Here is a 26,957-nt window from a genome sequence, read left to right on the forward strand (position 1 = left end):
CAGTCGTACATTAAACCAACATGATTCCAGCATCCAACAGCAAAGCTATAGTCATAAAATAAGTGTGACATATGTTCAACATCACCTGCACACATAGGACAAGTAATGGGAATTCTGAGTCCTTTAGAGCTTAATCTCCAGCGTACTGGAATTGCATTTCGACAAAAACGTCATACAAAAACTCTGATTTTGTGAGATATTTCAAGTGCCAGATGTTTTTCCAACCCGTACATTGCGGAACTACATTAGTGCCAAAGTGAGCATCATACGAGAAACGATAAGCATGTTTAGCAGTATAAATACCATTACTCGAATCTGCCCACACCATTCTATCAGCAACTTTACGTTGTGGAATAGGCAATGCTAAAATTTCATCATCATCTTCTTTAAGAAAACTCTACTGGATCAAGTCCGTATTCCATTTCTTCTCACCTGGCAAGAATAAGCTGGAGACCTTTTCATTTCCTGAATAAAACTGATTTTGCTCCACCTGAAAATTCACTTTATTTCTCAACCATGGATCTCGAGTTGCTATAATATCATCACCATTGCCCAACACCCATCTAAAACCTTTAGCTAACTCCTCCTTTGCAGTCCATATTCCTGACCATATAAAGCTGGATCCCTGCCCTTTAACTGCTTTCAATACAGGAGTATCAGGGAAGTATCTTCCTTTAAACACTCTTGTCACAAGTGAGTTCGGATTCTGTAGAAAATTCCAAATATCCTTACCATGTAAAGAAATGTTGAAACCAGTAAATTCCAAAAACCCAATCCACCCTTACTCTTTGCATAGCTCATGTTATTCCAGAAAATCAAGTTAATGCCTTTTGATTATCGCCTCTACCAGACCTCCACCAATAATTATTGTACATTTGTTCAAGTTCATGACACAAGGATGTAGGGAGCAGAAAACATGACATACTGTATGAAGGAATTGCTTGGGCCACATTCCTGATTAACACTGTTTTACCTCCTTTGGATATTGGTTTAGCTTGCCATCCTTGAATCTTTTTGCACGCCTTCTCTTTCAGATAGCTAAAAACTCTTTTTTTTAACGACCCACTAAAGATGGCAATCCAAGATACATTGTAATTGTGATCTCGTTATGCACCTCCAAGATCTGTAATATCTCCATTCGTTTATTCTCAGTGACATTCGCACTGAAACACACACCTGATTTCTGAAAATTGATAGATTGTCCTGAACATTTCTCATAATTGATGAGCAAGCTTTTGATGCTTCTTGATTCCTCACTAGTAGCTCGAAAAAACAGGAAACTATCATCGGCAAACAAGAGGTGGGAAATCGTTGGTGCAGCTTGCCTAATTTGGCATCCATGGTCAGATCATTACTAGATGCATCATCAATTGCATTTGAGAGACCTTCAACACACAGTAGGAATAGGTACGAGGAAAGGGGGTCGCCCTGTCTCAATCCTTTTCCTAGGAATAACTGGTCCAACAAGTGAGCCATTTAGACTGAAGTTATAAGTAACTGTTTTGACACAGAGCATCATCCATTCAATCCATTGTTCACAAAAACCCATAGCTTTCATTCGTCGTCGTAAAATTGACCAATTTACTCTGTCATATGCCTTGCTGATATCTAATTTCAAAGCGACTTCTCCTACCCTTCCATGCTTTTTGCGAGACATATGGTGAATCATTTCAAAGGCTATGAGCACATTATCCGTTATACCTCTATTCTGGATAAAAGCAGATTGGTTTTCTGAAATTAAAGATGGGAGTACCTCCTTCAATCTATTGGCCAATACCTTTGCCATAATTCGATAAAGGACATTGCACAAAGCAATAGGTCGTAAGTGTTTCATACTAGAGGCATTCTCTTTTTTCGGGATTAAGACCACATTTGTACTATTGAGATCTCCTGGAAAAGTCTTTGCTTTAAGCCACTGTGAGCATTGTTTAAACACCTCATGCCCCATTACTTTGCAAAAACTCTGAAAGAAAGCCGGATTAAGTCCGTCTAGACCCCCCGCTTTGTCAAGGTGCATCTACTTTAATGTTGTAGTAAACTCCTCAAATCTGAACTCCTCAGTTAGTTTACGATTCTGTTCTGCAGACAACATTCTATGACTCTATCAGGATTTTTTCATATTAGTTATCCCTTCCTCCTCAGTAAATAACTTGGCAAAATACTCCCGAACAACTTCACACATCCCACTGTGATCCTCGATTTTTTCCCCATCATCATTGGTCAAGAAAGAAATTTTATTTGCCTTCTTTTTAGCAGAGGCAGAGGCATGAAAGAAACGAGTGTTACCATCACCTTCACGGAGCCAAAATAATTTAGCACGTTGTTTCCAGTAGGTCTCTTCCTGAAGTAAAAGTGTATTTAATTGTTCCTTCTCACTTAGATACTTCTTCATACTATCAGCATCCTCACAATCCACAAGTTCATATAGTTTTGCCTTGTGCTCCCGTATCTCCTCTCTAAACTTATGAAAGAAAGATCTCCCCCATCTGGCCATGAACGAAGTGACCTCCACAATTTTTGGGAGTAAATGAACCACTGGAGTCGAAGCCCAGATTTCATAAACTTCTTTAATAAAATTTGGCTCTTTCAACCAAATGTTTTCAAACCGGAAGCGAAAATCTTTCTTCGATATTTTAGTATTTAATAGCTCCAGAATAATTGGCTCATGATCAAAGACTGACGCATGCACAATTTTCAGACTATTTGCTGGGAATTTAGCCACCCAACTTGCATCAGCAAAACTGCGATCCAGTTTTTCTCTTACCCAAGCACTAGTATTTCGACCTCATTCTCAAGTGAACTTACCACCTCTTAAGCTTATTTCAGACAATTGACATTCTTCAATCACATTTTGAAAACCATCAAGAAGATATTGAGGATGTGCAATTGTACCTTTTTTATCAGAAGCAAATTGTAGGTCATTGAAATCTCCCCATATGCACCAAGGGACATTCGATATGTTTGCCAATCTACGAATTAAACTCCAAGATTCTCTACGTCTTGTACGCTCTGGATATTCATAATAACATGAAAGACGCCATGAGACAATATTATTATCCATAAACAACATATCAATATGGTGACTAGAATAACCAGCTACTTGACAATGTGCAGCTTGTTTCCATAGTTCCGCCAAACTTCTACTACGTCCAATTCTATCTATTGAAAAACAATGATCAAAACCAAACTTAACTCTAAGTTCTTCAATCTTATTAGAAAAAGGGGTTATATGGCGTTTTGGTCACTCAACTGACCGGAAACTTGCAATTGGGTCCTCCAACTCAAAAAGTTGTCAGTCACATCAGTATACTCTTAAAAATTTTCATTCAGGTCACTGGCCATTACACTCCGTTAAAAATTTGACAGAAAGCTGACTAAGCGTCGTGACTTGGCTTAAATAAATCCACTGTGGCATGTACAGTCAGCTGAAGTGGCATTTTGGTCACTCAACTGATTACAAACTTGCAATCGGGTCATCAAACTCAAAAAAACTTTCATTTTGGTCACTTATCATAATATCCGTTAAAAATTGAAAAAAAGAAAGAATTAAAAGCTATGATGCGACACCTTTTTTTCTCTCTTGAAAATTTCAAAATTTATTAGCAATGAAACAAATACACACAAATAAAATCAATAGTTTCACCCACAAAAACTTAATCTTTATTTATCTCTTATCGTTGTACATATCTTGAGCCCATTTTGGAAAAACTCATTAAATTTTTGATGGACTTCTCCACAATGACCAAAAGAAATTATAAAATGATAATAGATTTATAAGTATGAAGTTTTTTCAAAATGGCTTAAGATATATATATAACGATAAAAGATAAACAAATATTAAGTTTTTGTGGTTGAAACTATTGATTTTATGTGTGTGTATAAAAAGTTTCGAAATTTTTAAGAGAGAAAAAAAGGTGCTGCAAGATAACTTTTAATTCTTTCTTTCTTCAATTTTTAACGAATATTATAATAAGTGACCTAAATGAAAGTTTTTTGAGTTTGATGACCCGATTGCAAGTTTGTAGTCAGTTGAGTGACCAAAATACCACTTCAGCTGACTGTACATGCCACGGTGGATTTATTTAAGCCAAGTCACGACGCTTGATCAGCTTTCCGTCAAATTTTTAATAGAGTAACGGCCAGTGACATAAATGAAAATTCTTAAGAGTATAATGATGTGACTGACAGATTTTTGAGTTGGATGATCCAATTACAAGTTTCTAGTCAGTTGTGTGACCAAAATGCCATTTAACCCTTAAAAAAAAATTGTCTCACTTAAAAACAAGAAAATGGGTCTGTGATCCCTTCTAAGATCACCAAGTGCTCGAATTGTGCAAGGGTTCCCAAGCCCTTGACAGTTCCAACTGATGTGACTCATTGCTGCTGGCTAGCTTGCTTAGCAAGCTTAGCCATTAAATTTGAAGAGGTACCTACACATAGAGCCGGCCATTCGGGCGGTTTGGCTCGGACCGAACCGTCATTTGGCCCGTATTTTAACGTGACGGGTTCGAACCGGCACGAACCGTAGTTGCTGACGAGCCGGTTACGGTTCCCGTATGTTTGATTCGCGAACCGCTACGAACCGGCACGTCAAAACCGCTCAGGCCCGCGTTAAACCGCGAACCGTTTGTGCTATTTATACGCGATATCCGGGATTATGTTTGGCACATTCCTTCATTAGATTAGATTAGATTTGCATGCCAGTTATATTAACTTTGTTACCATGTTCATTGGAAATTTGATTTTAAATTTATTCATTACTGAAAACACGAGGGTAGTAGACTTTTTTTTTTTTTTTTTACAGACGAGGGTAGTAGACTTGTGTTTGAGAAAACCGGGATAATAATTTCTTTCATTTCTTTATTATTTGGAAATCAAACTCATGAAAAATATTTTACTTGTCATTTTATTTTAGAAAATAATATATTTTTTGAAGGATTTTTTCAAAAAGAACATGATATGAAATAAATTACTTTTATTTTTTAAGATAAATAATTTTTTAATTAGTATTTTTGATGATTTTTTTATTTTTTATAACTAGAAAAATAAGAAATCGGCTGATTTTGTGAAAAAAAATTCTTTCAATAAAATTTTTTGCAAATAATTTTTGAATCATTTATCTGTTAGAAATATAAATATTCTAAATAAAATTTAAAAGATAAATATTTCATATAAATAAACAAACTCTTAAAGTAAGTATTTTTTTAGAAATTTGATTATAATACATGTACCAATCATATCTCTTCATAATCAGATTTATGTAATACTTGATCACCTACTGTGAAAACTGTGACAGTGTGATTCCGCCTTTTGTCTGCTAAACCGCGGCAACTGAACCGCCGAACCGTGAACCGGTTGAACCGCCAACCCGCTTAACCCTCCAAACCCGTAGAATCCATATAAGACGGTTCCGGTTTCCACTTTCTTCAGCCCGGCACGGACCAGACCGCCAACCTAGACGTGCCGGTTACGGTTCCTCTTGTGACGGTTCGAAAACCGTCTGAACCGGCCCGAACCGTCCCGGGCTCCCGGCCCACCCGAATGGCCGGGTCTACCTGCACAATCACCATGAGAATGAGTAGGGTCCTTGGTTGAGATATCTGTTTGTTGTGTCTGTAGTATAGGAACTTGGGCTTCTATCCTCTGCCGCTTTCTTTCCTCCAAATTTAGCCCATATAATTCTTCCGAGTCCAGCCCACTAATATTACTTGAATTTGAATTCTCCGCCTTAGCTGTCATATTATTTCCGTATTCATCTCCGCATCCCTGATTGTTAGCTGAAGAGTAAATCACACTTTGCACCTGTAACTTTGGTACATTTTGCGATTTGGTCTCATTGTTTAAAATTTTGCAGGTTGCACTCGTAAGTTTTTAATCTGTAACGTTTTGCACCCACTTAACATTTTCCATCCAAACAACCGTTAAATCTAACGGAAGGGAGGGGTAATTTGGGAAAAGATTAACAAGGGTGTGTACTCTGTGTGTGTCTGATTGACATTTTTTTTAAGATTGAAAAAAATTGAATTGAATACAGGGGATTGATTTTATGTACCTCTTGTTTCTCAAACTATCCCAAGAGCTTTCAAATCTGGCGACGAGAGAGCAAATATTACACGAGAGAGAGACCGGTTTAAGTTGTTTTATTAAACGTTGTATTAGTTTTATACGCGAACTCATAGTGCAATAATTTTTTTATAAAACAATGAAAGAAAATTAGGGTCATTTGTTGGACTTATTATACAAATTTATGAAATTTATTTTCAAAAATATTTATATTTTAAAATTTAATATTTTAACATATAATTTATAAAATTATATTAATTTTCATATAAAAGTGTATATTAAAATAAGATTTGCTAGTTGAAAGAACATTATATTGTATTAACATGTTTTATTTATAAAACCTATTTTTATTTGGTTAAGAACATTAAAAATATAAATAAATATTTTATATTTAAATATTATATATAATACTTATTTTCATTATATAATTTACCTTATAAAAAGGGTTCGGATAGAAAAGAAAAAGCAAAATTCAAATTTAAATAGGATCTTGTTGATCAGCTCAAACCCCAAACTGCCCCTCCTTTTTGTTAGACTTAACGGTGGTTTGGATGGAAAGTGTTAAGTGGGTGCAAAGTGTTATAGATTAAAAACTTATGAATGCAACCTGTAAAATTTTAAACAATGAGACTAAATCGCAAAACGCCCCAAAGTTACAGGTGTAAAGTGTGATTTACTCTTAGCTGAATTACTCACCTTATCCCTTTGAATACGCGAATTAGTTGTTGGACGCGCAAATTCAGGTTTTTGAATTCCCTGATTTTCTGCACTGTGATTATCCATTCCTTTCCGCGGTCCCCAGTCGCCGGCACCTTCCTCCCGAAGCCACTTGCTTTTACTACCACCTGCTACTCTTCGTGGTGGAGCACGGAGCCAATGTCCCCATTCCTTAACAATTTCTCCATCAGTAGTCTCTAGCTTCGTTCTACAGAATCGTTCTGTATAAGATAGTAGGCCACAAATGAAGCATAAGTCCCCCAGTTTCTCATACTTACAATTAACCACAATCTCTCTTCTTTTTTTTTACTATCTTCTTCTTTCTTTTAAGAGGTTTCCGAACATCTACCCGGATTCGTATTCGCATGAATTCACGCCATATGCTTGAGTTGTTCTTCGCATCGTACTGTAAAAAAGTACCAAAGAAATTACCCAATTGTTTGCCCACCATTTCTGTCATATATCCTACCGGAAGTTCATGGATCTGTATCCAGAAATCCACTTCATTCAACAAGACATTGACAAGATCTTCACCCATTTTTACTGTATTCATCACCAGAAGCGCACCATCGAATGTCCATGGACCACTACTAAGCACCCAATTCATATCATCTTTATGGTAGAACTGGAACAAGAAGATCCCAGACTTGAGTTCTTTGATGTTGATGCCCATTGCACGTTTCCATAGATCAGCAAGCTTTGTTCTCATTGCTCGATGGTTGATGTTTTTTTCAGTCATAAAACGACCCACAATACACAGTTCAAACCTGTTGCATTCCTCCTCCACTCCCTCATCAAAAACTAATTCTTCATTCTCTTCATTTTCAATATTCAAATCCTCCAACTGCATCTCAATGTCCTCCATTGTTGTCATGATCACACAAGCTCTCACAATTCAATATGATAGAAAGGAGAGAAAACATTCAAACGACTCTGACACTAGAAAAGGAGAGAAAAAAACCGCTTATTTTAAAATTCGGTTTAGCGCAGTTCAAAAAGAAAAACGGCTTTTCCGTAGACATTATGTTACAGTCGCCTACTCTGGACACTTTATATGAAAACATTAAACTGTTTTGTTCCATGTCAGGCAGCTTAAGTAAATAATTAGCCAGATGTTGAGCACATAAACCTGATTTTATGCTACAGTACAAATTAAGTTTATCCCAATGAGTCTGCTGACATACGTATTATACTACCAACAATAGCCTATCAATAAAAAGCAGGAGCACTTCTACATTTTCAAAAGCACTGAGCTTGGAGCTTCCACAGGACATACTGACCCTGCTTATGGATATCTTAACCTACTTTCTCATCTGGGTCAAAAGATTAGGTGGAGGTCTCGCAGAACCTCCACTACCACTAAAAGAAGAAAAGCCACCACCGCTTCCTTGGTTGCTAAAACCTCCAAATCCACCACCTTGAAAATTTCATATATAAACAACTCAGAAAAGCACCAAAAATCTGAAACACATTTATATTCATGATGAGAACAGTGTCAAATTATCGAACATACCTGTTGCGGGAAATGTACCGGAAGCAGCCCCTCCAAAACCACCAGCAGGAGGAATGGCACTAAATCCACCAAATCCACCACCAGAGAAGCCACTACCTGAAGAAGCTACACCAGAGAAGCCACTACCTGAAGAAGCTGCACCTGAGAAACCACTGCCTCCAGAAGCTATACCAGAGAAGCCTCCACCTGCAGAAGCTAGACTAGCAAAGCCACCTCCAGCTACTGCACTTGAAAAACCACCAGTGGGCTGATTACCAGCAAAACCACCAGCTGATTGATTGCCAGAAAAACCCCCAAAGCTACCACCCACAGAAGTGATGCCAGCCCCAGGTAGTCCCGCACCCAGCTGTCTTGACTGTCCAAAAGAACCAAGAACTGACCCTAAAGCTTGTTGGCCAGCTCCAGTTTGTGCAGAATGGCCAAATCCTCCAGTAGGTACTTGAGCAGAAGTCCCACTACTAATGCCACCGGCAAAAGAAGCAAAAGTTGAAGGCTGAGACGGTTGAGAGGGCTGCGGGGATGGGAAGCTAAAAGATGCTGGTTTGAACAGCTCACCACCGGGAACTGTCATTGAAAATGGAGGGTTTGCTGGACTAGTTGTGCTAGCAAAAGTACTACCAAATGGATTTGGTTTAAGAGTGGTTGGTGTAGGAATAGTTCCAATACCAAACCCACCAAGACTACCTAATGTAAGTTCAGTTGATCGACTTTCTTCAGGAGCTTCCTCTTCCATTTCATCCTCTTGCGTATATATAACAGCTGAATTATCAATCCTCTGATCGTTCGCAGTTGCAAGACTTGAAAGAGAAGCTGAAGCTAGAATGGCAGGAGATGGTTGTTCCAGATCAGGCTTTGTGGCTGAATGTGAAACACTGAAACTGAATTGACTTCCAGACTGTGAACTGGTTGAAACTTCGCTTGTAGCCTTTGATGTAACAGGAGGTTCAAGTTTAATATCAGATCTACCTATTTGTAATCCAGAGTTTGAAGTTGAATTCAGCATTTCAGACTTCTTATCTGGTTCAATGCTTGGCTTGACTACATCAGTGCTGGGAGGCTTGTATGAGAAATTTGAAGAAATTGCAGCAGATGAATTAACAAATTTCTCTGAAGGCTGAGAAATCGCAGCAGAAACTGTTGATCCATGCGGGGGTGCTTTTAGAACACTAGTACTAGAATTAACTGTCAAGCTGCCTGATGATACAGCAGTAGATGACACGCCTGGGGACGTTGGTTTTGGATGTGGTGGCGACAAATCTCTCACTGAGTTTGATATAGAACTTGAATATGACGATGATGACAATGAGGCTGCAGTAAATTGACCGGGATTGTTTCCAATAGTCCCAGGGTAAGAAAGACTGGGCGCTGAACCAAAGGCCAACGCAGCAGAGGACTGAGTTTTGCTACTTTTACCAGAGAACAAACTTTCAGTGACTAAAGGTTCATGCTTTAAGTTTCCACTAGCAAATCCAGATAGCCCAATCTGTTTGTCAGTTGAATTTTGAACAATATCTATTTTCTTCGAGGATGGGAGTATTTTTTCAGGAAACCTAGTGGAACTTGCAGGTGTTTGCTGAAGGTCAAATCCAGATTGCTTTGTCGACCTAAGATCATCAACTGCAAATTTATTAAGACCACTCCCTGAACTTCCAGTTGACTGTGAAAGCAATGGGGAAAAATTCGTCCTAGGCTGTGATGCATTGTGCAGTTCAGTTTTGAACAATGTTGTCGCAATTTCAGGAGACCTTGGCGTTGCATTTTGTGTAACTGCATAGTATTAGAAATGTTCTTGAGCAAAAATTCTCATTTACGAATTCACAACAAAGTTGCACTCATTATTCTCTAATATGTTTAATCTTCGATTCTCTTTTAGAAGTTCAACTTTTACCTTTGCCTTTGAATGAATTCGAAATGGTAGCTGAGCTGCTGGTAGATTGTTCAGTAGCAACATATGCTGATCTCTCCAATTCACGATTAAAGAGTTGCTGGTCAATCCCAAAAGACGACCTACCAGTTTTCGGTCTCTGGCGATTGTCTTGCAGAAGCATTCTTTTTACAGTTGTTTTTGGAGGGTTAAAGCTAGACCAGTTCTGCAATCATAATTTGAAAGAATAAGTACAGTGAACTTATGCTTTACATGACTGAAAGTGATAGAAATGAAAATACGGAAGGACTTTAAAGCACAACTTGATATCATAATTTAGGCCTTTGTGTATCAATTATCCCTAACCATGGAACTCGGACAGGCCATCTAAGCTGATTAGAGGTTAAAATACATTTTGTAAGAAATGGATTACCATCACTACATGATATGCATGACCACTAAAATGTGGGTCAAATATTAGCAGAAAAAGATATAAAAAGCACCCCTAATATATGTTACCCTGTCCAAAGAATCTCTGCGTCTCCTTGCAGTTTCTGGTTCAGAACTTTTAAGTCTGGTTGAGTCTTTTCTCCAGGATTGTTCTTTACCAGCAACAGAATTTGACAAACTCAGACGACCCTGTTTTGAAGAGGTATTTGAAGTTTTTCTTTCACTCCCAGGAGAGTTGTAAGAGGCATCGTTATAAGGGATGCCTATTGTTTCAAATAAATCTCTTTTCACGTTCGGTTTTTTAATGGAAGGTGATTCAATGCTCAGGACAGCCATTTGCTTTGAGAGACATTTAGAAAGATGCTCAGCAGCTGCTAGTTGTGCGCTCATTGTATTTTGTAAACTATGCAAGGAATTTACATATCTGAAATAAGTCAAACACCGACTTCAGTTATACTTTGCTGCTTGTTCCCAAAAACCTTTAAACTGAATCTAGGTAAAGCTAAAAGAAACTTGCTCCTGCTGCAATGCTATAGAAGAATAACAAGACCTAAAAGATCTCGAGCAAGGATATGGAACTATGACGGAGACTAACAAATTGTAGTAGTTTAATTACCTCGATGACCCATGCTTGCTTTGCATAGTTCTAGGATTCATGCCAGAATCAGCACACTCAGAAAATTTATTGAGCTCAAGAGAGTTGAAATGCTTTTCCAGATCAATTAGCTGATTAGTCAACTCCTGTAATATAGCATTTGTGAAGTTATAAAATTTTTAATATACATATCTAAATAATCACATGGATTATAACTGATATGCACCTGGTTTAGTTCTAACAAGTGCCGTCGCTTTAACTCTAGTTCAGAACTCAACCTCTGGTGATCCCACAGATCCCAATATCGGCTATCAGTGGCCTGCTTGACAATGCCTTCCATGTATATCTTTCTCGCTAAAGCTGAAGTCAATTGGAAATAATTTAGACATATTGAGCAAAAGAATGAAATATTATTGTGTCATTCAGGTAAAGTTTTATCTTGTAACAAGTAATGACCAAAATATATATCTTATTCCAGGACAAAAATGCTGAGGTTAACATCAGTAATAATCATTAGCATCTATATGTGTATGTGCCTGTCTTTCGATATTAATCTCTGTAATTTCTTGGTTGAGTTTCTTCTAATCACATTTCACATTGAATTTGGCTGTCAACTTGAAAAAAAAAACTGATAAATCTTGTGTGGGTAAGATGAGAGCACCAGATTAAACTCTAATATTTATACACAATATAGATCTGAAAGCTTCAGTGCCATCCTAGTTTCTCTTATGGCAAGCTTCTTTAATTCCAAATGCTACAAAAAAATCCTACAATGATTTATTTGGCAAGAAAAAGTTAAGATAAGTAGATAACACTATATGAATTGGTTACAAGCTTTCTTCGTTATTATAAAACCAATGTTGTTAGTTACCAAGCAACAACCATAAGCAGATATGAGCATCCATACTTTTTATCAGCATTTTATCAGCCTTGTTCATTAGTCACTAAACATTATGTGGCACCAATATTATTCTTTTCCAGGTATACATTCTACCTTAACTAAAAGCAAATCATACAAAATGTTCAGGCATCCCAACTAGGGGTGTAAACAAACCAAACTGTTCGTGAGCTACTCGAGCTCGGCTTGGAAAATATTCGAATTTGATTCGGTAATAATCGAGCCGAGCTCGAGCTCGAACTATTTGGATGTTTTACCGAGCCGAGCTCGAGCTTCAAATTACTCGGCTCGTAAGGTTCGCGAACCTTATCGAGCCTCTATTATTTTTTAATTTTTTTATTATAAATATATTTTTTACAAATATATTTAATATTTTATTTATAATTTATATATTTAATCGAGTCGAACCCATCATATTTCGAATTTTTGTCAATATTTGGTGACTCGATTCGAGCTTTCGAGCCGAACCCGAGCCTATCGAACTATTTACGAGCCGAGCTTCGAACTTGAAATTAACGGCTCGGTCGAACTCGAGCTCGAGCCCCAAACTTTTCAGTCGAGCTCGAGCCGAGCCTGACAGTGTTCGACTCGGCTCGGCTCGATTACACCCCTAATCCCAACCAAAAGCTTTATAAGTTTACAGGGAGAGTGAGGACGAAATAATATAACGAAATCACTTCAACTTACAACTAAAGCCAAGTAATACCTTGAACTGTCTTTTCAAGAATGAGTTGGATCTTAGCAAGTCGCTTATCCATGATACCCTGATGATTAAGCACCACAAAATAAGACATATTATACAAATTTGCAAGTTCTTGTAATCAAGGGGATCAGAGGGGATAGCATCTTTCATATATATACCAATCACCAATATATGTAATGCCAACTAAAAACTATCCTATAAAAATTTCTCCCTTAAAAACAATGGTTTAAATCTGAGAAAATATGGAAAACATTCAACTGCGGTCACAGACGAAGTTCCACAGTCCAGAAAATATTAAGCATTGGCTAACACACTGCAAATCAACAGTAGTTACTTTCTCCTAAAGTAAATGACCCTATGACTCTGGACCCACATGATTTTCTTACCCCTGAAGCATTAAGATCAACATAATCGAAGATTCTGGCACACTGCTGCAGTAAAGTGAATCCCTGGCACCCACTTAATATCTTCTTTTAAATAAACAGTACTTTGAACTCAAGTTACTTTTATTGGGTTTCAAATTCCCACTACTTTACTGTCATGCATCAACTGTGAACCGATTCTGTTAGTTAATTGGGTATCAGGTGCTACAAATTTACATTTATAAATTCTTTAACTTACAGTTACGGCTATTATCATTACAAAGCTACAGTTAAATCTGAACTTTACTGTTACCAATTTATTATTATTTTAACTTTTGACCTCATATAGGAAATTAGCTGCAATGTGGTAATTTAGAAATGCTTGCTTAATTGGTGAGTAAGCAACAAACTTCTTACAGAACTTAGAGTCATTGTTACACGACCATGAAGGATACCATAGCATAAGGTGTCGGAGAGGGAGAGCTTCACATATTTAAAAACATGTACAGACATATATATTCCTCCTTAAATACATAATTAGTATTAATTACACACAAACATATCCATATCTAGCCAAAACATTCTAGCATAGTATCAACCTCTAGAAATCTATACATATATGATATATGCCACTGTTGAAAGATCAAGGCATCCTACAATATTATATACACCATTCCCATATGGTTATTATTTCGTCATTATATTTGACTTTTTTTGGTTTGAAAAAGAAATAGGGGCCATAAAAGATGCTTTCTCAAAAAAAGCGAGATCTCTCATTCAATGCAGAGACGATCCAAGAAAAAAAACGGAAGAGAAAAAGAAACAGAAAGACTAAATATACAAAAACACACTACACTCTCTACTAAAATACTTGAAGCTTACATTCGTTACTTCTACTACTAGACAAATCACTAGGAAAATGTATTTGGTACCCATATGCCCAAGGAATGGCCTTTCAGTGACTACAAACTGCTCCGCTTTTGGCATATTTGATAGTCAATATTAATAGTTGATACTTAGATGAGTTGTGGCTCTACAAGACTAGGGGGTGTTCGTTTGGGCCTCAAAATGGTCAAACCCACATACAAGTCCCAAATTAAAACACAGTAAAAATTGTAGTTATGAATGATGAGGGTAACTGGTAAGAACAAGAACGGGAAAAAACAAATTTATGCTAATAAAAGAAATACATAAACTGAAGCATAAAGTAAGAAACAAAAAGCTAACCTTCCAATTCCCGCATCTTTCAGACAAAGTCCAGATCCCATCTTCTAGAGCTATAACTGAGTTATTTTGGTGAGACATGGATGCATCACCAAAGCCACCAAGTCCTTCTATATGTTCAAGAAGTAGATCCAATTCTTTGGTCATCTCTTCAACCTGGATAAATTCATATGCTTACAAGCAGAAGCAAATAACACTAAATTTTCCATATAGTAGTTTTAGACAGGAAATAGACATTTATGTTCTTAGAATAAAAGGACAGATTGCAATAGCACCAGTATACATGCAAGGACTTGTCTAGAATAGCAAGCTTTGCAGTGCCTATAAATAAGAAAGATTGCCAAATTCTAACACAAGGACAGTTGCATCAACTTACTTAACATAAAACATAAGCAGTAATCTTAGTTTTAAGTTTAAGTAGCTACAGAAGAGAACTTGATCTAGAACAACTAATGCTTTTTTGCATGCTTAGGACTTGGAAACAAGCTTCAAATGGTATAACCTTGATAAATCGATGAGAAGTCAGTCAACTTCCATTTTGAAGGCCAACTAATATTAGCCAAACACACACAAATATATAAATCTATAACCTTTTATGTAAGAAACAAATAAGAATAAGAATTAAAAGTATGAGAATGATATAAGTATACACTGAGGAATTGTTTTGACGAGTTTGATCCAGAACTCAGCAGTCCCTTCAAAGATTGTAAACGGGAACGTCCAGTGGTATCAGCCAAGTTGGAAGAATTTTCCAGCGCAATTTTTTCTCTAGATGGAACTTGTGGGCTACGGGATTCTGGTAAAGATTCCATATTCCCTACTATTGCTGGAGGTTTGTTCTTATAAGGTTTGAGATTAAAGGAGCCACCAATATCTTTAGAAGGCAAATTATTTAGGTGTTGAACATGTGTAGTACTTTTGGTATTTGATTGAATCATTTGAATTTTACTAGAAGGTAACATTGAAGCCCTTCCCTCAGCAGGAGTAGATATATTGAACTGTCCACTTGAAATTGACTTGAGCGAAGAATCCTGTATAGCAGTTGATCCTTTTTGTGCTTGCAATGCTCCGTGACCCCCAAAACCTTTTGACACATTGCTGTGAACAGCCAAATCAGATATACGAATTGTAAGTTTTTCTGAAGGAGTATCATTGTTAGATATAACTTCTGCAATTGTTTGAGGTTCATTATTTTTCAGATCCTTGACCGCATCTCCAGAACTGTCAGTGTTAGATATCATGAGTGCCGATGGTCTTAAAATTTCACCTTGCTTCTCAGGTAAATCTGATAGCTGGCCCTTTCCATCATAATTCAAATTTACAACAGGAGTCATTTGTGCTTGTGTGTTGATGGTCTGTGAATCTAGAACTTGTTTGACCATCTCTTTTCCACTAGTATAATCATCATTAGATGTAATTTGAGGAATGTAAGCATGTACAGGCTTGTAAACTATAGCACTTTCTTTGGCTTCCTCAGCCCCTCTCTTTTGTTCCTCAATTCTCGAAAGAACATCAAACGGTTGTACTTCTGTAGCAATTGATAGAGGAACATCCTCATCCTCTGAGCTTATACAATTAGCATCTTGTACGGTTGAATTGCCTATGGAACTATAAATCATAATAATCAATTGTCAGATATATAGCTTTATTACCCAAGATTATTTGATCATTTGAAAGTACAAACTACAAAGATAACCTTGCAAAATGAAAGAAGGTAAGCTTTCCATCAACTGTAAGGCACGCAAGTACACAGCAAGGGGAAACTTCAGTTTCTTCTCCAAAGTTGATCTTAGCAAGTTTATCCTGGGAAATTTTGTCTATCGAGAGGCCAATAACTATATTATCTTCGCCATCACCTGTAGTAAGGCAGTACAAGCTGTTACAGAGTTTATCTTACATTTTTCATTTTCCTTTTTCTTTACCTTTCTAAAAGATCAAGTGAAGTATTAAATAGTAGTTTAAATGCATATCAGACAAAAAGTAACTCCTAGTGAAACTTCCGATACATGAAATATAAATGCCAAGGACTTAAGGAACCAATGATAATATATTCAAAAAACAAGGAATCGTTATATATTACCTAGGGAAAAAAAAACATCCCCACAAGAAACCAACAAACTGAAGTAAGGCAGGGAAGTAGCAAGAAAAGTAAATTTTAATATTTACTAGTAAATGGTTTAAAGGAAATGGATTGACCATACTTAGTGTATAAATATAGTGAGTTTATTTTTACATGTAGGGCTAGTAATTTCAGATGAGGGGATAATATATTCATACGTCCCTAAACTAATCCACTTTTATTCGATAGGTCCCTAAACAAAAGATTCCTCAAACCGGGTCATTAAACTTTTCCAAACGCTAGAATCTAGTCCTTCCGTTAAGTAGATACTAACAGAGTTAGAATCTTGCTGATGTGGTGACACATCACCCGCTGAATCATGCTGACATGGTGACACATCACCAGCTGATTTGTACCTACATTAAAAAAAGAAAAATGAAATTAAAATGAAACTAAAGTTAAAAGGATGATATAAAAAAACTTCTTCCTCCATCTCTCCTCTCTCCCTCATCTCCCTCACTAGCCGCTGCCACCGCCTGGCCGGAGAAATTTCCGACGACCTCCCTCGTTGCTCTCTCTCTCTCCTGTACACACACCTCACCTCCTCAATCTCCTCCCCGCACCAAGCTCACCACCGCCGCCTATCACTCTCCCCTTCTGCCGTCGTGAGTCTCCGTCGCCGACGCGAGACTCCGGCCTCCTCCCCACATTTTCATGCCCTTCTCCTTTCACACACAGCCAATCAACCACAATTAATTTACAAATTAAAAACCCCAATTTCTACTTATAAACCCTAACCCCGTTTTTGTTTTACAGATTATGGGGAAACAAGTTTTTGTATACATAAGAAAGGTGTGTGTATTGATAACCAAAACTTCAGTTCAGTAGAAGGGGGGAAAAAGCTATCTCTCTCTGTGCTCATCAAGTTATCTCAGACTCCTTGCCCTTTCAAATAGTATGATGGGAGTGATGGGAGTGAAGATTATCATAACATTTTCTGTTTTAAGTAAGAATGAACTTGAGTTGCTGTGCTTTACTAATAGTACAATTTCATTGTTTTAATGTCTGTAACAATCAGCAGGTGAATTTTGCCATGTCAGCATGATTCAGCGGGTGATGTGTCACCACATCAGCAAGATTCTAACTCTGTTAGTATCTAATTAACGGAAGGACTAGATTCCAGCGTTTGGAAAAGTTTAATGACCCGGTTTGAGGAATCTTTTGTTTAGGGACCTATCGAATAAAAGTGAATTAGTTTAGGGACGTATGAATATATTATCCCTTCAGATGAGTGGTAGGTTATTTATAACAAGCCCAAGCTTTTTGCAGCTTTGTTCCATCATAATTTATCCACACAAGTTTATTTTTTATATCCTTTTGTCACCATAAATCATCATTTATTAATTCTGATTTTCTGTAAGTATCTACTACATTGGCATCATTTAAATAATGAATTACAATAATATACCTTTAATAAACCATAAGTACTAAAGATTAAGCTGGCAGGAGAGGAGAAAACAGACAACATTTAGGCTGAAGCAAGAGGGTGATGAGATAGATAAAAAGTGCAGGAATAAGTAAACTGAATTTTCATTTAGTAATAGTTCTGAGAGAAAAAAGGGTAATATCGCTTAAAAGTACAGTAAAACACATTTACTGTTGGCTTCCTACATTAACTGTTTGACACATTAGCCATAATTTCAAACTGATTAGCTCTGTCGGTCAGGTAAACAATGCATGCAGCAGACGTGTTTGGACGTAAAGTCCCGACCTCCACAGATAAAGATGAAGAGTAGAAATTTTAAAGCCGTTATATCAAGGGCCATCAATGATATAAGATCATTTTCAAGACAAATAACATGATGCACCAGAAAGTTAACTTGGTATATTATGTTCAGTGCACATTATAGGTTTTGGTCACCTCGACAATCAATTCTTGGAATCCAAGCATCATTAAGAATCTCAACCATCGCAGCTTCCTTCTTATCATCTCTCGACCAATCAAACAATACAATGTGCTGATCGACATTTTTTCTGTTGGCAATAATTGCAAGCTGACTGTAGCAAAACAAAAACCCAGAAGTTGGATCAATATTCTGAACGCTCAAAATTACCAACATATGATACTACTAAACACAGAAAGACCAGTGAATAATGATAGTATCAATAATATGCAATCTGAAAGCAACAAAAAACAGTATTGCAAGTTCCTTCTTCGTTTCATCTTATCACATTTTACCATTTTAAATGCTGCTCAGCTTCGTGTCGAGAACGAAGTCTTGGACACTAAACATAAGACATCCAAGTGCTGGAATTGGGATTTCTTGGGGACAAGGGACACTGCTTTATTTTTGAACACGGGAACCAGATTTCATTATTAATAAGACAAGGACCTTCGAAACAATTTTCTAGAAAAAGAATATCAGAAAAAATCAAATAACAACTTTGTAGAGGACTTGGCAAATTTACATCTACTCCTCCTCATCTATATTCTCATTTTGCATGACTCCTTTATTAATATATTTTTCTTTTCGTGGAGTCTTTCAGTTAGTGGTAGTGTCCACATTCAATGAACGGATTGTGTCCTAGTATCTGACACAGGTATGGAAGCTGGAACCAGCGATTCTCAGCAACGTACTTTGAATTTATTTAGTTAACAGCAAGTATTACTTTTACAAAAAAAATTAAAAACAAAAGTGATTACCAAAAGGCGAACCTTTAATGGTTTACTCCATATTAAATCAAAGACAGGTACTTTACTTGGAAGAGAAATTTAGTAGAGAAATTAGAGTAACCACTTTAACAGAAATAGACTGCTGGCGGAGGTTAGAAATTTTTCGTGAGAATGTATGGCAGTGCTTTTAAAATAAAAATAAAATAATAATAACTGAGGATTCAAGTTCACGCCATATTGTGCCGAAGTTGATACCAAGTGATAAGTAGACGTCAAAGCAATTAATTAGGAGCATGGTTTATTCGGGTGTAGTGACTAATAAGCAAGAATCCTCAAACTTTAGTATACAAGTATAAGGTGCAAGCAATTATATTTTAGACAATCACTGGTCTAAATATAAAGCATACAATCTTGAACTTCTCTCCAGATCATAGCGATAGTATTTCTTCTACGGTTGAGTTGCGTTAGGGTGCGGTGAATTCACAAACTTTTATCTTAATGTTGACCCACTTTTTTATCCTTGTGCTGAATCAAATTCTCCCAAAGTCGACTGACTTGAGGTTTGTCAGCTTGCCAATTATAAGCCAGTTGTGAAAGCTCAGGGATGGTGCAAGCATAGAAGGCTACCAATAAAAAATGTTTTGTAGAAGACATTGGTGTGCCTATTGACAACTTAATATGTTGTCCTACCAACATGGTTTGTCAGCTACCTCTATGCTTATCTCAGGGATTCAATACTCTCTTGGTAAAAAATTTGTACAGGAATTTGCCGTGATAACCAGAAGCATTTAGTCCAAACAAGAAAGTTCTGATATGTCCAAGACTTGCAAGAAAGTGTCCAATAAGAAAGAAAGCTGTAACATCACTCAAACTCTGGACATAGATAGTCAAACTTTAAATTATAAATGGGCAACTAAAATTAAGTAAAGGTTACCTCCAACTCAGCTGACACGTGTAATAACTATAACAAACAATCAGGTTAACTGGCTGAATGATAACAAGCAAGTTGGCCACAAATTAAGTATGTTTTAGCCTACTAACCATCAAAAAAACACAACTGCATAAGCACAGAGATGTATAAACATCTGTTTGGAGAATAGTCCATGTATACTCACACATATATTGAACCTTATAAAAAATTACTACAATTTAATGTCAATTCATTATACACATACCATTGGTGTAGATAACTCAAAAACATATGTGGACCACTTGCAGAGGGCACAACATCATCCATAAAACCGAGGAACACATCGTTAAACTGTATTACAACTGGATTGGAGGAGGGCTGCATAAAATGAGCTCAAAATTATAAATAAAAAAAACAGTAAATTACTAACGTTATTTGTTAATGAATATGACATCGATATACAACCCCTAATACTTAGAGAAAGCTTGTCCTCACAGTGATATTACAAAAACATAACTTTCAGATAAACATTTACTTGAGTACATGTAAGCGCACACAAAAAACAGGGGGGGAAAGAAAAGCAGTGATCAGTAAATCAGAGACTAGAAGAATTAAAAGTACATAAAGATGAAAGTTTCCCAAAATTTTTGAAAAAACTAGAGAGATGTAATTGCTCACATTTTCTAACCTAATCTGTAATAAATACCTGAACTACAGGTGGTGGCATGTCGTTGAATCAATGTGAGTAACAACTTAAACTTATTAGTCCTGATAAGAACATTACTAGCTCAAAAATCAGATTCACATGGCAAGCCAAGTTATAGGGTTGAGCTTTGACTCACTGCAAAAATTTGAAGGATGTCCGGTTCGACAATTGACACACAGGCTATTTACAACACATCGTCACTTCAGCTAAAGCAAATTATCTAATACCAGGTTTTACACAGGGCTTAATGGCTTGTAAATCCAATAGCATGATCAGACTGTTACACCAAATTGTGCCCGTGGTACACTATACGAGACAGAAAGGCTCCATATTTTTTCATTAAAGAAGCAAAGGATTGATTGTCTAAAGAGCTACAGCGAGCCACTAAGTATAGTGTCAAATTTTTAGCTTAAAAGAGTTAATGTAGCTCTTAAGAAGTCTATGCAGGCTGGGACATCTGCTAGTGTTTAGTGTCTACCAAAAACCTGGAAAAAAACATATAAGTTAAAAAAAGATCTACAATGTACTGAAAAGAAGTGGAAAACAGGGGGAGCACAAATGCCTGCACTGACATAGCAATAAAACTTTTAAAAGATTCAGTTTGTTCCTGACAAGTTTCTATCACAAGGAACCAGACTCCGGGTATCATAATGAGACATTCTCATCATATCAATGATGCAATACAATCACACAATGAAATCCAAACATTTACATAAACATCACTGCAGATTGTCATATAATGATCGACCTTGTTTCACACTTCTTAGTTCTCTAATTGTGATGGTTTGGCAAATCTTGATAGACAAGTGCACAGAACAGCAAACTATATAAATTTCAAACAGAAAGACACTTGGAAAGGTCAGAGAAGTTCTGTCAAACAAGAAGAGCATATTATTTATTGTGCTATTCCGCTGTCTCTGTAAATGTGGCATAGCCCATTGCGCTATTGTGAGGATTCCTACTTTTCTGTTTTACTAAATACACGGAAAAAACTCACAAATGCATTTAGTGCACTTCTGTTACCACGGACTCAATTACCAGATAATTGGCAATATTGTCCGTTATAGTCGGTTGAGCATTTTTTTTCTTAAATCTAAACTCATTTTACTTGTAAATTACTTTGTACTTTGTACTTCGGCAAACAATCTAGTCTTACTATTGTACAATTCAAACTTAAAACTAACTTAAGAGACTGATCTCCACAAATTAAAACATCATTTCATAATATAAATTATGTCATCAGATAGGTATCTCAAATCACATACCACTGCACACTATTTTAACCCCCAACGATTCATGAATTGACCAGACCGGCAACAACTGACACCACTAACCAAACATAAGACCACAAAAAAATTATTGAGAGATTACAGACACTCCCCTAGTTTTAAATAAATAACTTCTAATGGAATATACAACAGGATTCATAAGAAACATAAGCATTTATGGGTCTTTCACAAATATTAACAGTGGAAATACTTGAATTATGTACTGACATTAATGATTTCTCCCTCCTGGCTAGTGATAACTTGGATAAGGTAACCCTCCTCTGTACCGTCATCAGTTAAATGAAAGCACCCTAAAATAATGCAATCTGGACGAACCCACCTGATGGAATCAACTGACAGGAAAAAATATATATTAAATAAGAATAGACTGGGGGGGTGTATTCAACTGGGATTTTAATGAATTTTATATAGTCCATAGATTTTAATGGATTGTATCTGATTTTGATTTTGTAGCATAATTTAAAATTTTAATTGAATACCCCAAGATTCTGATACATTTTTTAAAATCCGAGTTAAATACCCCTAGATTTCATATATGAAAAAAATCCTTTAAAATCCCAATTGAATACACCCCCTAGATATTTATAGAGAGATTTTAGTCACACTATTAATATTAGAAATAGCGGAAGAGAGCATAAAATGCTCTTAAATCACTAAGATTGTAAAATGAAACATGGAAAAACAATTTGTCAAGATTAAGTTCAAAATAGTTATTTCTTTATTACAGCTTCCAAACAAAGGAACATATAATCAACCAAGCATACTTGAACCATAGTAATTTGGCATAGCCTGTTGAAAAACTTATATGAAGGAGCCAGAGGAAAGTACACAAATAACAATGAAGGTCATATCTCATATGTAGTAAAGTTTATGAATGATAAATACTAACAATTACACACTACTGAGTATTGGCCCAAAAGGTACTTGTTATATTCAAGTATAGATACAAGAATATCATAAATGTTAAATACACTTGTATTTTCCACTTGACGGATATATCCGCTCAAACTTTAGGTATATCATTCTTTTGTTTATTGGCTGAGATTAATTAATCAATAAATATTTCTCAAGTACAAAATCAATTACCATATAAAGCGGACCTTTTTCTTTAAGGCATGTAATTATAATTAAGTTTTAGATTGTTTGTGTAGCTATCCTCTTAAATTCTGCTTAAGCTTCCACTTGTGGACTAAGTGTAGGAAGGTCCCTCCAACACTTACAGCTGCTTATTGCCTTTTGGAAAAATGGGGAAGTACGAGCTCCCTTTGCATGTAATTGGCAAACTTTCCGGAAGCTCTTTTCTTGAACAACATATTAGATGACTCAATTTAAGATACAATCACTAGGCACAATTCTCAGAAATATATATTAAGCTTGAATATAAATTCAATAACTACTTTCGCCAAGGAAAAACAATTGTTTAGAGAAACAACTTGATACTCAATAGATGTACTTGTTAATATCTAATACATTACGACTCCACCTTGTGTGTTTTTATTTGACAAATATAAGTACAGGAATATACTTGTATAATGATAGCACTAGAAGTACCTTTTATGCTGCTGTCAACATCAGGATTTCCAACAGTTGACTTTGATGATAGAGACATGCTCAGTTTTTCATCAAAACTTGAAGATAAAATGCTAATAACTTTGTTTCTTGCCACAGCAACAAAATCACCTCTCATACTCCATTCAACTGTGCATTGCAATGAAATGATGCTTAATCATATTAACAATAAAAAATGGCTTTGATTCTACACAAATGATAACATATAAAATATAACAATTTATTCATAGTGATTATATTATTCATCCTTTTCTTTAACAAAATAAATTTATCAGGGTTGTAAGAAATATTTCAGAATTAAATAGAGAAAGGGAAAGAAGCTAGTTGCATGATTAACCTGCATCAACATTGTCTGCAACGTTCTTCAGATCATTTTGAGCACACCCATGATATAACTTCCCGTTTTCTAAAAGAACAAGATAATCTTTGTCCACATGCTTTGTCCATCTTATGTCCTTAATTACACTAGAGTCTTCAATTGAGCAGGAGAATGAAGGCTTCTGCTCCTGCAGGTACCAATACAAGCATTCTTACTTTAACAACTGGCTGAAGCGTATCTATGTTTAAACAATTAAAGACCTCAACAACTAATTGTACACAATATTTACAAGCAATAACAAATGAATAAATAATAAGCTTAATCCTCCTTTTCATTCCCTAGGCCATGCAAATCATCATTCTTCGGGAAGCTATCATGGCCTCCGAATGTATAAAATATGACCATAGTTTCTGCAGCTTATTCATTTAAAAAAGTTAAACAGCACTCTTACAATCAGTGGAACAATTCGGTTTACAAACGTAACTAACAGAAGAACAAACAATCAAACAGTTACCAAAGTGTAGCTATGTAGCATTGACATTATAATCACATTCAAAATCCATTACAAAACACCGCAATGCACATACATACTACCTTATTAAGAAGCGCAGTAACCAAGAAGAAATGAAGCTCAGCAGTAGCATCAACCGAAACAGCAAGTGTCAAAGAGTCAGCAGATAATGCCAGTATGGAAACCTTCCCAATCGGTACATCCACCACACTCAACTCCTGCACCGAGGCTCTGCCTTCCGTCTTCTTCGATGAATCAATCGCATCTTTAGTCTTCACAACACAAAAACCTACACAGCGAAGTAACAGTAATTAAAAACTAAATTAGCACGCAAACATATCCTCCCTCCATCTCAAGTTACAATAGCAAATTAATGTTTAAATTTTACTTTATTCGCGTATATGAAATTGTACCGGTGGAATGAGCGACGAAGAGGAGTCCGAAGCGTTCGGAGAGCGCCAGAGGCTGCGACGGAGGCTTTTCGAGATCGAAAATATCGGAATCGACATCGGAAACGATTGATATAGGCTCGCCAATCAGACAAAATCGGTAGTTTTTAGAACCGATTTGATCGCCTTCAACTTCATCAACTAATTCTTTGTGTATTGAGACCATTTTAAATTGAATTGAATTGGGGATAAGAATATAAACAAAACCCTAGAATTGGGCGGGATAGGGTTTTAGTTGAGGTGACCTAGAACCAATTGTGCAGCTACCAGATGGATGTACACTTCAAGTCAGCTACTGTATAAAATCAAAATGAAAATGGAATAAAACTTTTATAAATAATATACTCTCTGCTACCCTTTTTAGTTGTCAGGTTTCTATTTTTGTTGGTCAAATTGACTAATTTTGACTAAAGATTATAAGTCATTCTTTCATTATTTTAAGAAAACGAAAATTAAATCTTAAAGTAGATGTGACATAATTTTTTTCTTTTTTCACTTGATAAAATATTAATAAATTTCGGTCAAATTTTGATCAATTTGACCGGCACAAACTCAAAGGTGACAACTAAAAAGCGTCGGAGCAAATATTTATGTGGATGTCCTTTGACTTTTCCCTAGACCTTTGGGTGAAACTGGCCAGACTTTTGGTTTATTTGTAATAGACACTTATAAACTTATATAAGAGTCATTTGTATAATCAAATGAATAACACAATGATATCTACCTCTTTCTCTCTTTCTCTTTTATATAACCCTCTCAACTATTTTCTGCATATATTATTACATAACACGTAATCAGCACGATTTGCTTTTTCACTTTGTTCATATGTTGTACGATTCGCTCTTTTGTTGTGTTCATATATTAGTGTACTTTCATCTACAAGAAGATCATGTTTGAAATTTTTTGATGAGTTAATTGATGATTTATTTCCCCAAAAACCATGAGTTGTTCTTTTGATATTAGAGGTTCTTATGAATGATATGTTCTACGATTTGTCTTGAGGTAAGGAATCTTTGAACTTAATAGATTTGATCGTCAAATAATAAAATTCTAAGGTCCGCATATGTTCATCATTCTTTTCATTTTTATAGTATTTCTAAATGTGTTTGAGTTACATTAGTCTGGCATTTCTCATTATTTTTCATTAAAAATCCAGATTTGGTTCTTTTTATTATTGCTCGAGCCGGATGATGAAAAATTCGAAAGATTTTAGATATTTCAAAAAAAAATCCCTTGATATTCTACATGCATATATCGATGGTATGATTTCGGAAATGAATACTTAAACTATTTTTTACCTAGTTGAGTGATAATTCCATTACTTACTCTTAATATGCTTGTCTCTATATATTTGTTATTATTCATTAAGTTGATATAAGCATATTACATTGTTTCTTCTTGATATTATTCATAATTTTTCTGTGCCAATGTTATATTTTCAGTGGTCATGTCTTATATATAATTTTGATACCTCTTTGCGGGTGATCATATAGTCTTATTATGTCCTCTAAATATGTGTAAATTTTACATAAATTCTGGTGATTCATATTTTTTACTGTTGGAGATAAATATAATCTTAATTATTCATGTATCGAGTATGATGATTCTCACTTGTATTCTCTTTCTCATGAAATACTTTGTTTTTATTTTTGACAAGTAGGATAAAACACAAATTTAGATTTTTAAATCTGTGATCAATTAGATTCAAAATGAATCCAATATTTATTAGTCACAAGTGACTCTTCAATCCAAGAGTCCTACCGAGTGATCAACAGAGAGTAGGTCGTCGTAATTTTTAAAAATCACGAGTCATTATTTACATTAAATTGAGTTTGAATTGGTAATAAGCTTAATTATCATAAAAAGTAGACTGTACATGCTAATTAGTGTCATAGCTAATATTTTTTATAAGAGATATAAAAATCTCAATCATTCTTATCTATATAATCATGTGTGACTTTATATCCAATCGTTGTCTATATATGATTTATCTCCGGTTAAAATATACTAAAAGGTTCTTGCATGTATATATTTAATCATCGAATTTATGTGTTGACTAAAAGTTTTGAGATAGTGAAAAAC

At 35.8% G+C, this 26,957-nt stretch overlaps 2 protein-coding genes across 3 annotated transcripts; both read right to left on the minus strand.

Annotated features, from left to right (window-relative positions):
• Positions 1-2,104: 2,104 nt before the first annotated feature.
• LOC108194592 (uncharacterized) lies at positions 2,105-7,645 on the minus strand. Its single transcript, XM_017361552.1, has 5 exons — positions 7,201-7,645; positions 6,760-7,001; positions 5,556-5,766; positions 2,806-3,159; positions 2,105-2,706 (listed from the first exon to the last, which is right to left on the minus strand). Exons 1-5 carry the CDS (start codon positions 7,643-7,645, stop codon positions 2,105-2,107), a joined length of 1,854 nt encoding a protein of 617 aa, XP_017217041.1.
• An 82-nt stretch (positions 7,646-7,727) lies between these two features.
• Positions 7,728-25,187, minus strand: LOC108195851 (nuclear pore complex protein NUP214). 2 transcript variants are annotated; one of them, XM_017362841.2, is made up of 17 exons: positions 24,840-25,187; positions 24,510-24,715; positions 23,934-24,102; positions 23,579-23,725; positions 22,235-22,359; positions 20,298-20,410; positions 18,370-18,506; positions 16,086-16,245; positions 15,040-15,997; positions 14,393-14,545; positions 12,807-12,864; positions 11,429-11,562; positions 11,224-11,348; positions 10,677-11,031; positions 10,182-10,383; positions 8,294-10,060; positions 7,728-8,197 (listed from the first exon to the last, which is right to left on the minus strand). In XM_017362841.2, the coding sequence occupies exons 1-17, from the start codon at positions 25,039-25,041 to the stop codon at positions 8,082-8,084; spliced, it is 5,127 nt and encodes a 1,708-aa protein (XP_017218330.1). In that variant the 5' UTR covers positions 25,042-25,187; the 3' UTR covers positions 7,728-8,081. The 2 variants fall into 2 exon arrangements, with proteins under 2 accessions (XP_017218330.1, XP_063937684.1); XM_064081614.1 differs by lacking the exons at positions 22,235-22,359; positions 23,934-24,102; positions 24,510-24,715; positions 24,840-25,187 and having other exon boundaries at positions 23,579-23,720.
• Positions 25,188-26,957: the final 1,770 nt, after the last annotated feature.

This window comes from Daucus carota, chromosome 7, assembly GCF_001625215.2.
Source record: "Daucus carota subsp. sativus chromosome 7, DH1 v3.0, whole genome shotgun sequence".
Taxonomy (NCBI): Eukaryota; Viridiplantae; Streptophyta; class Magnoliopsida; order Apiales; family Apiaceae; genus Daucus; species Daucus carota.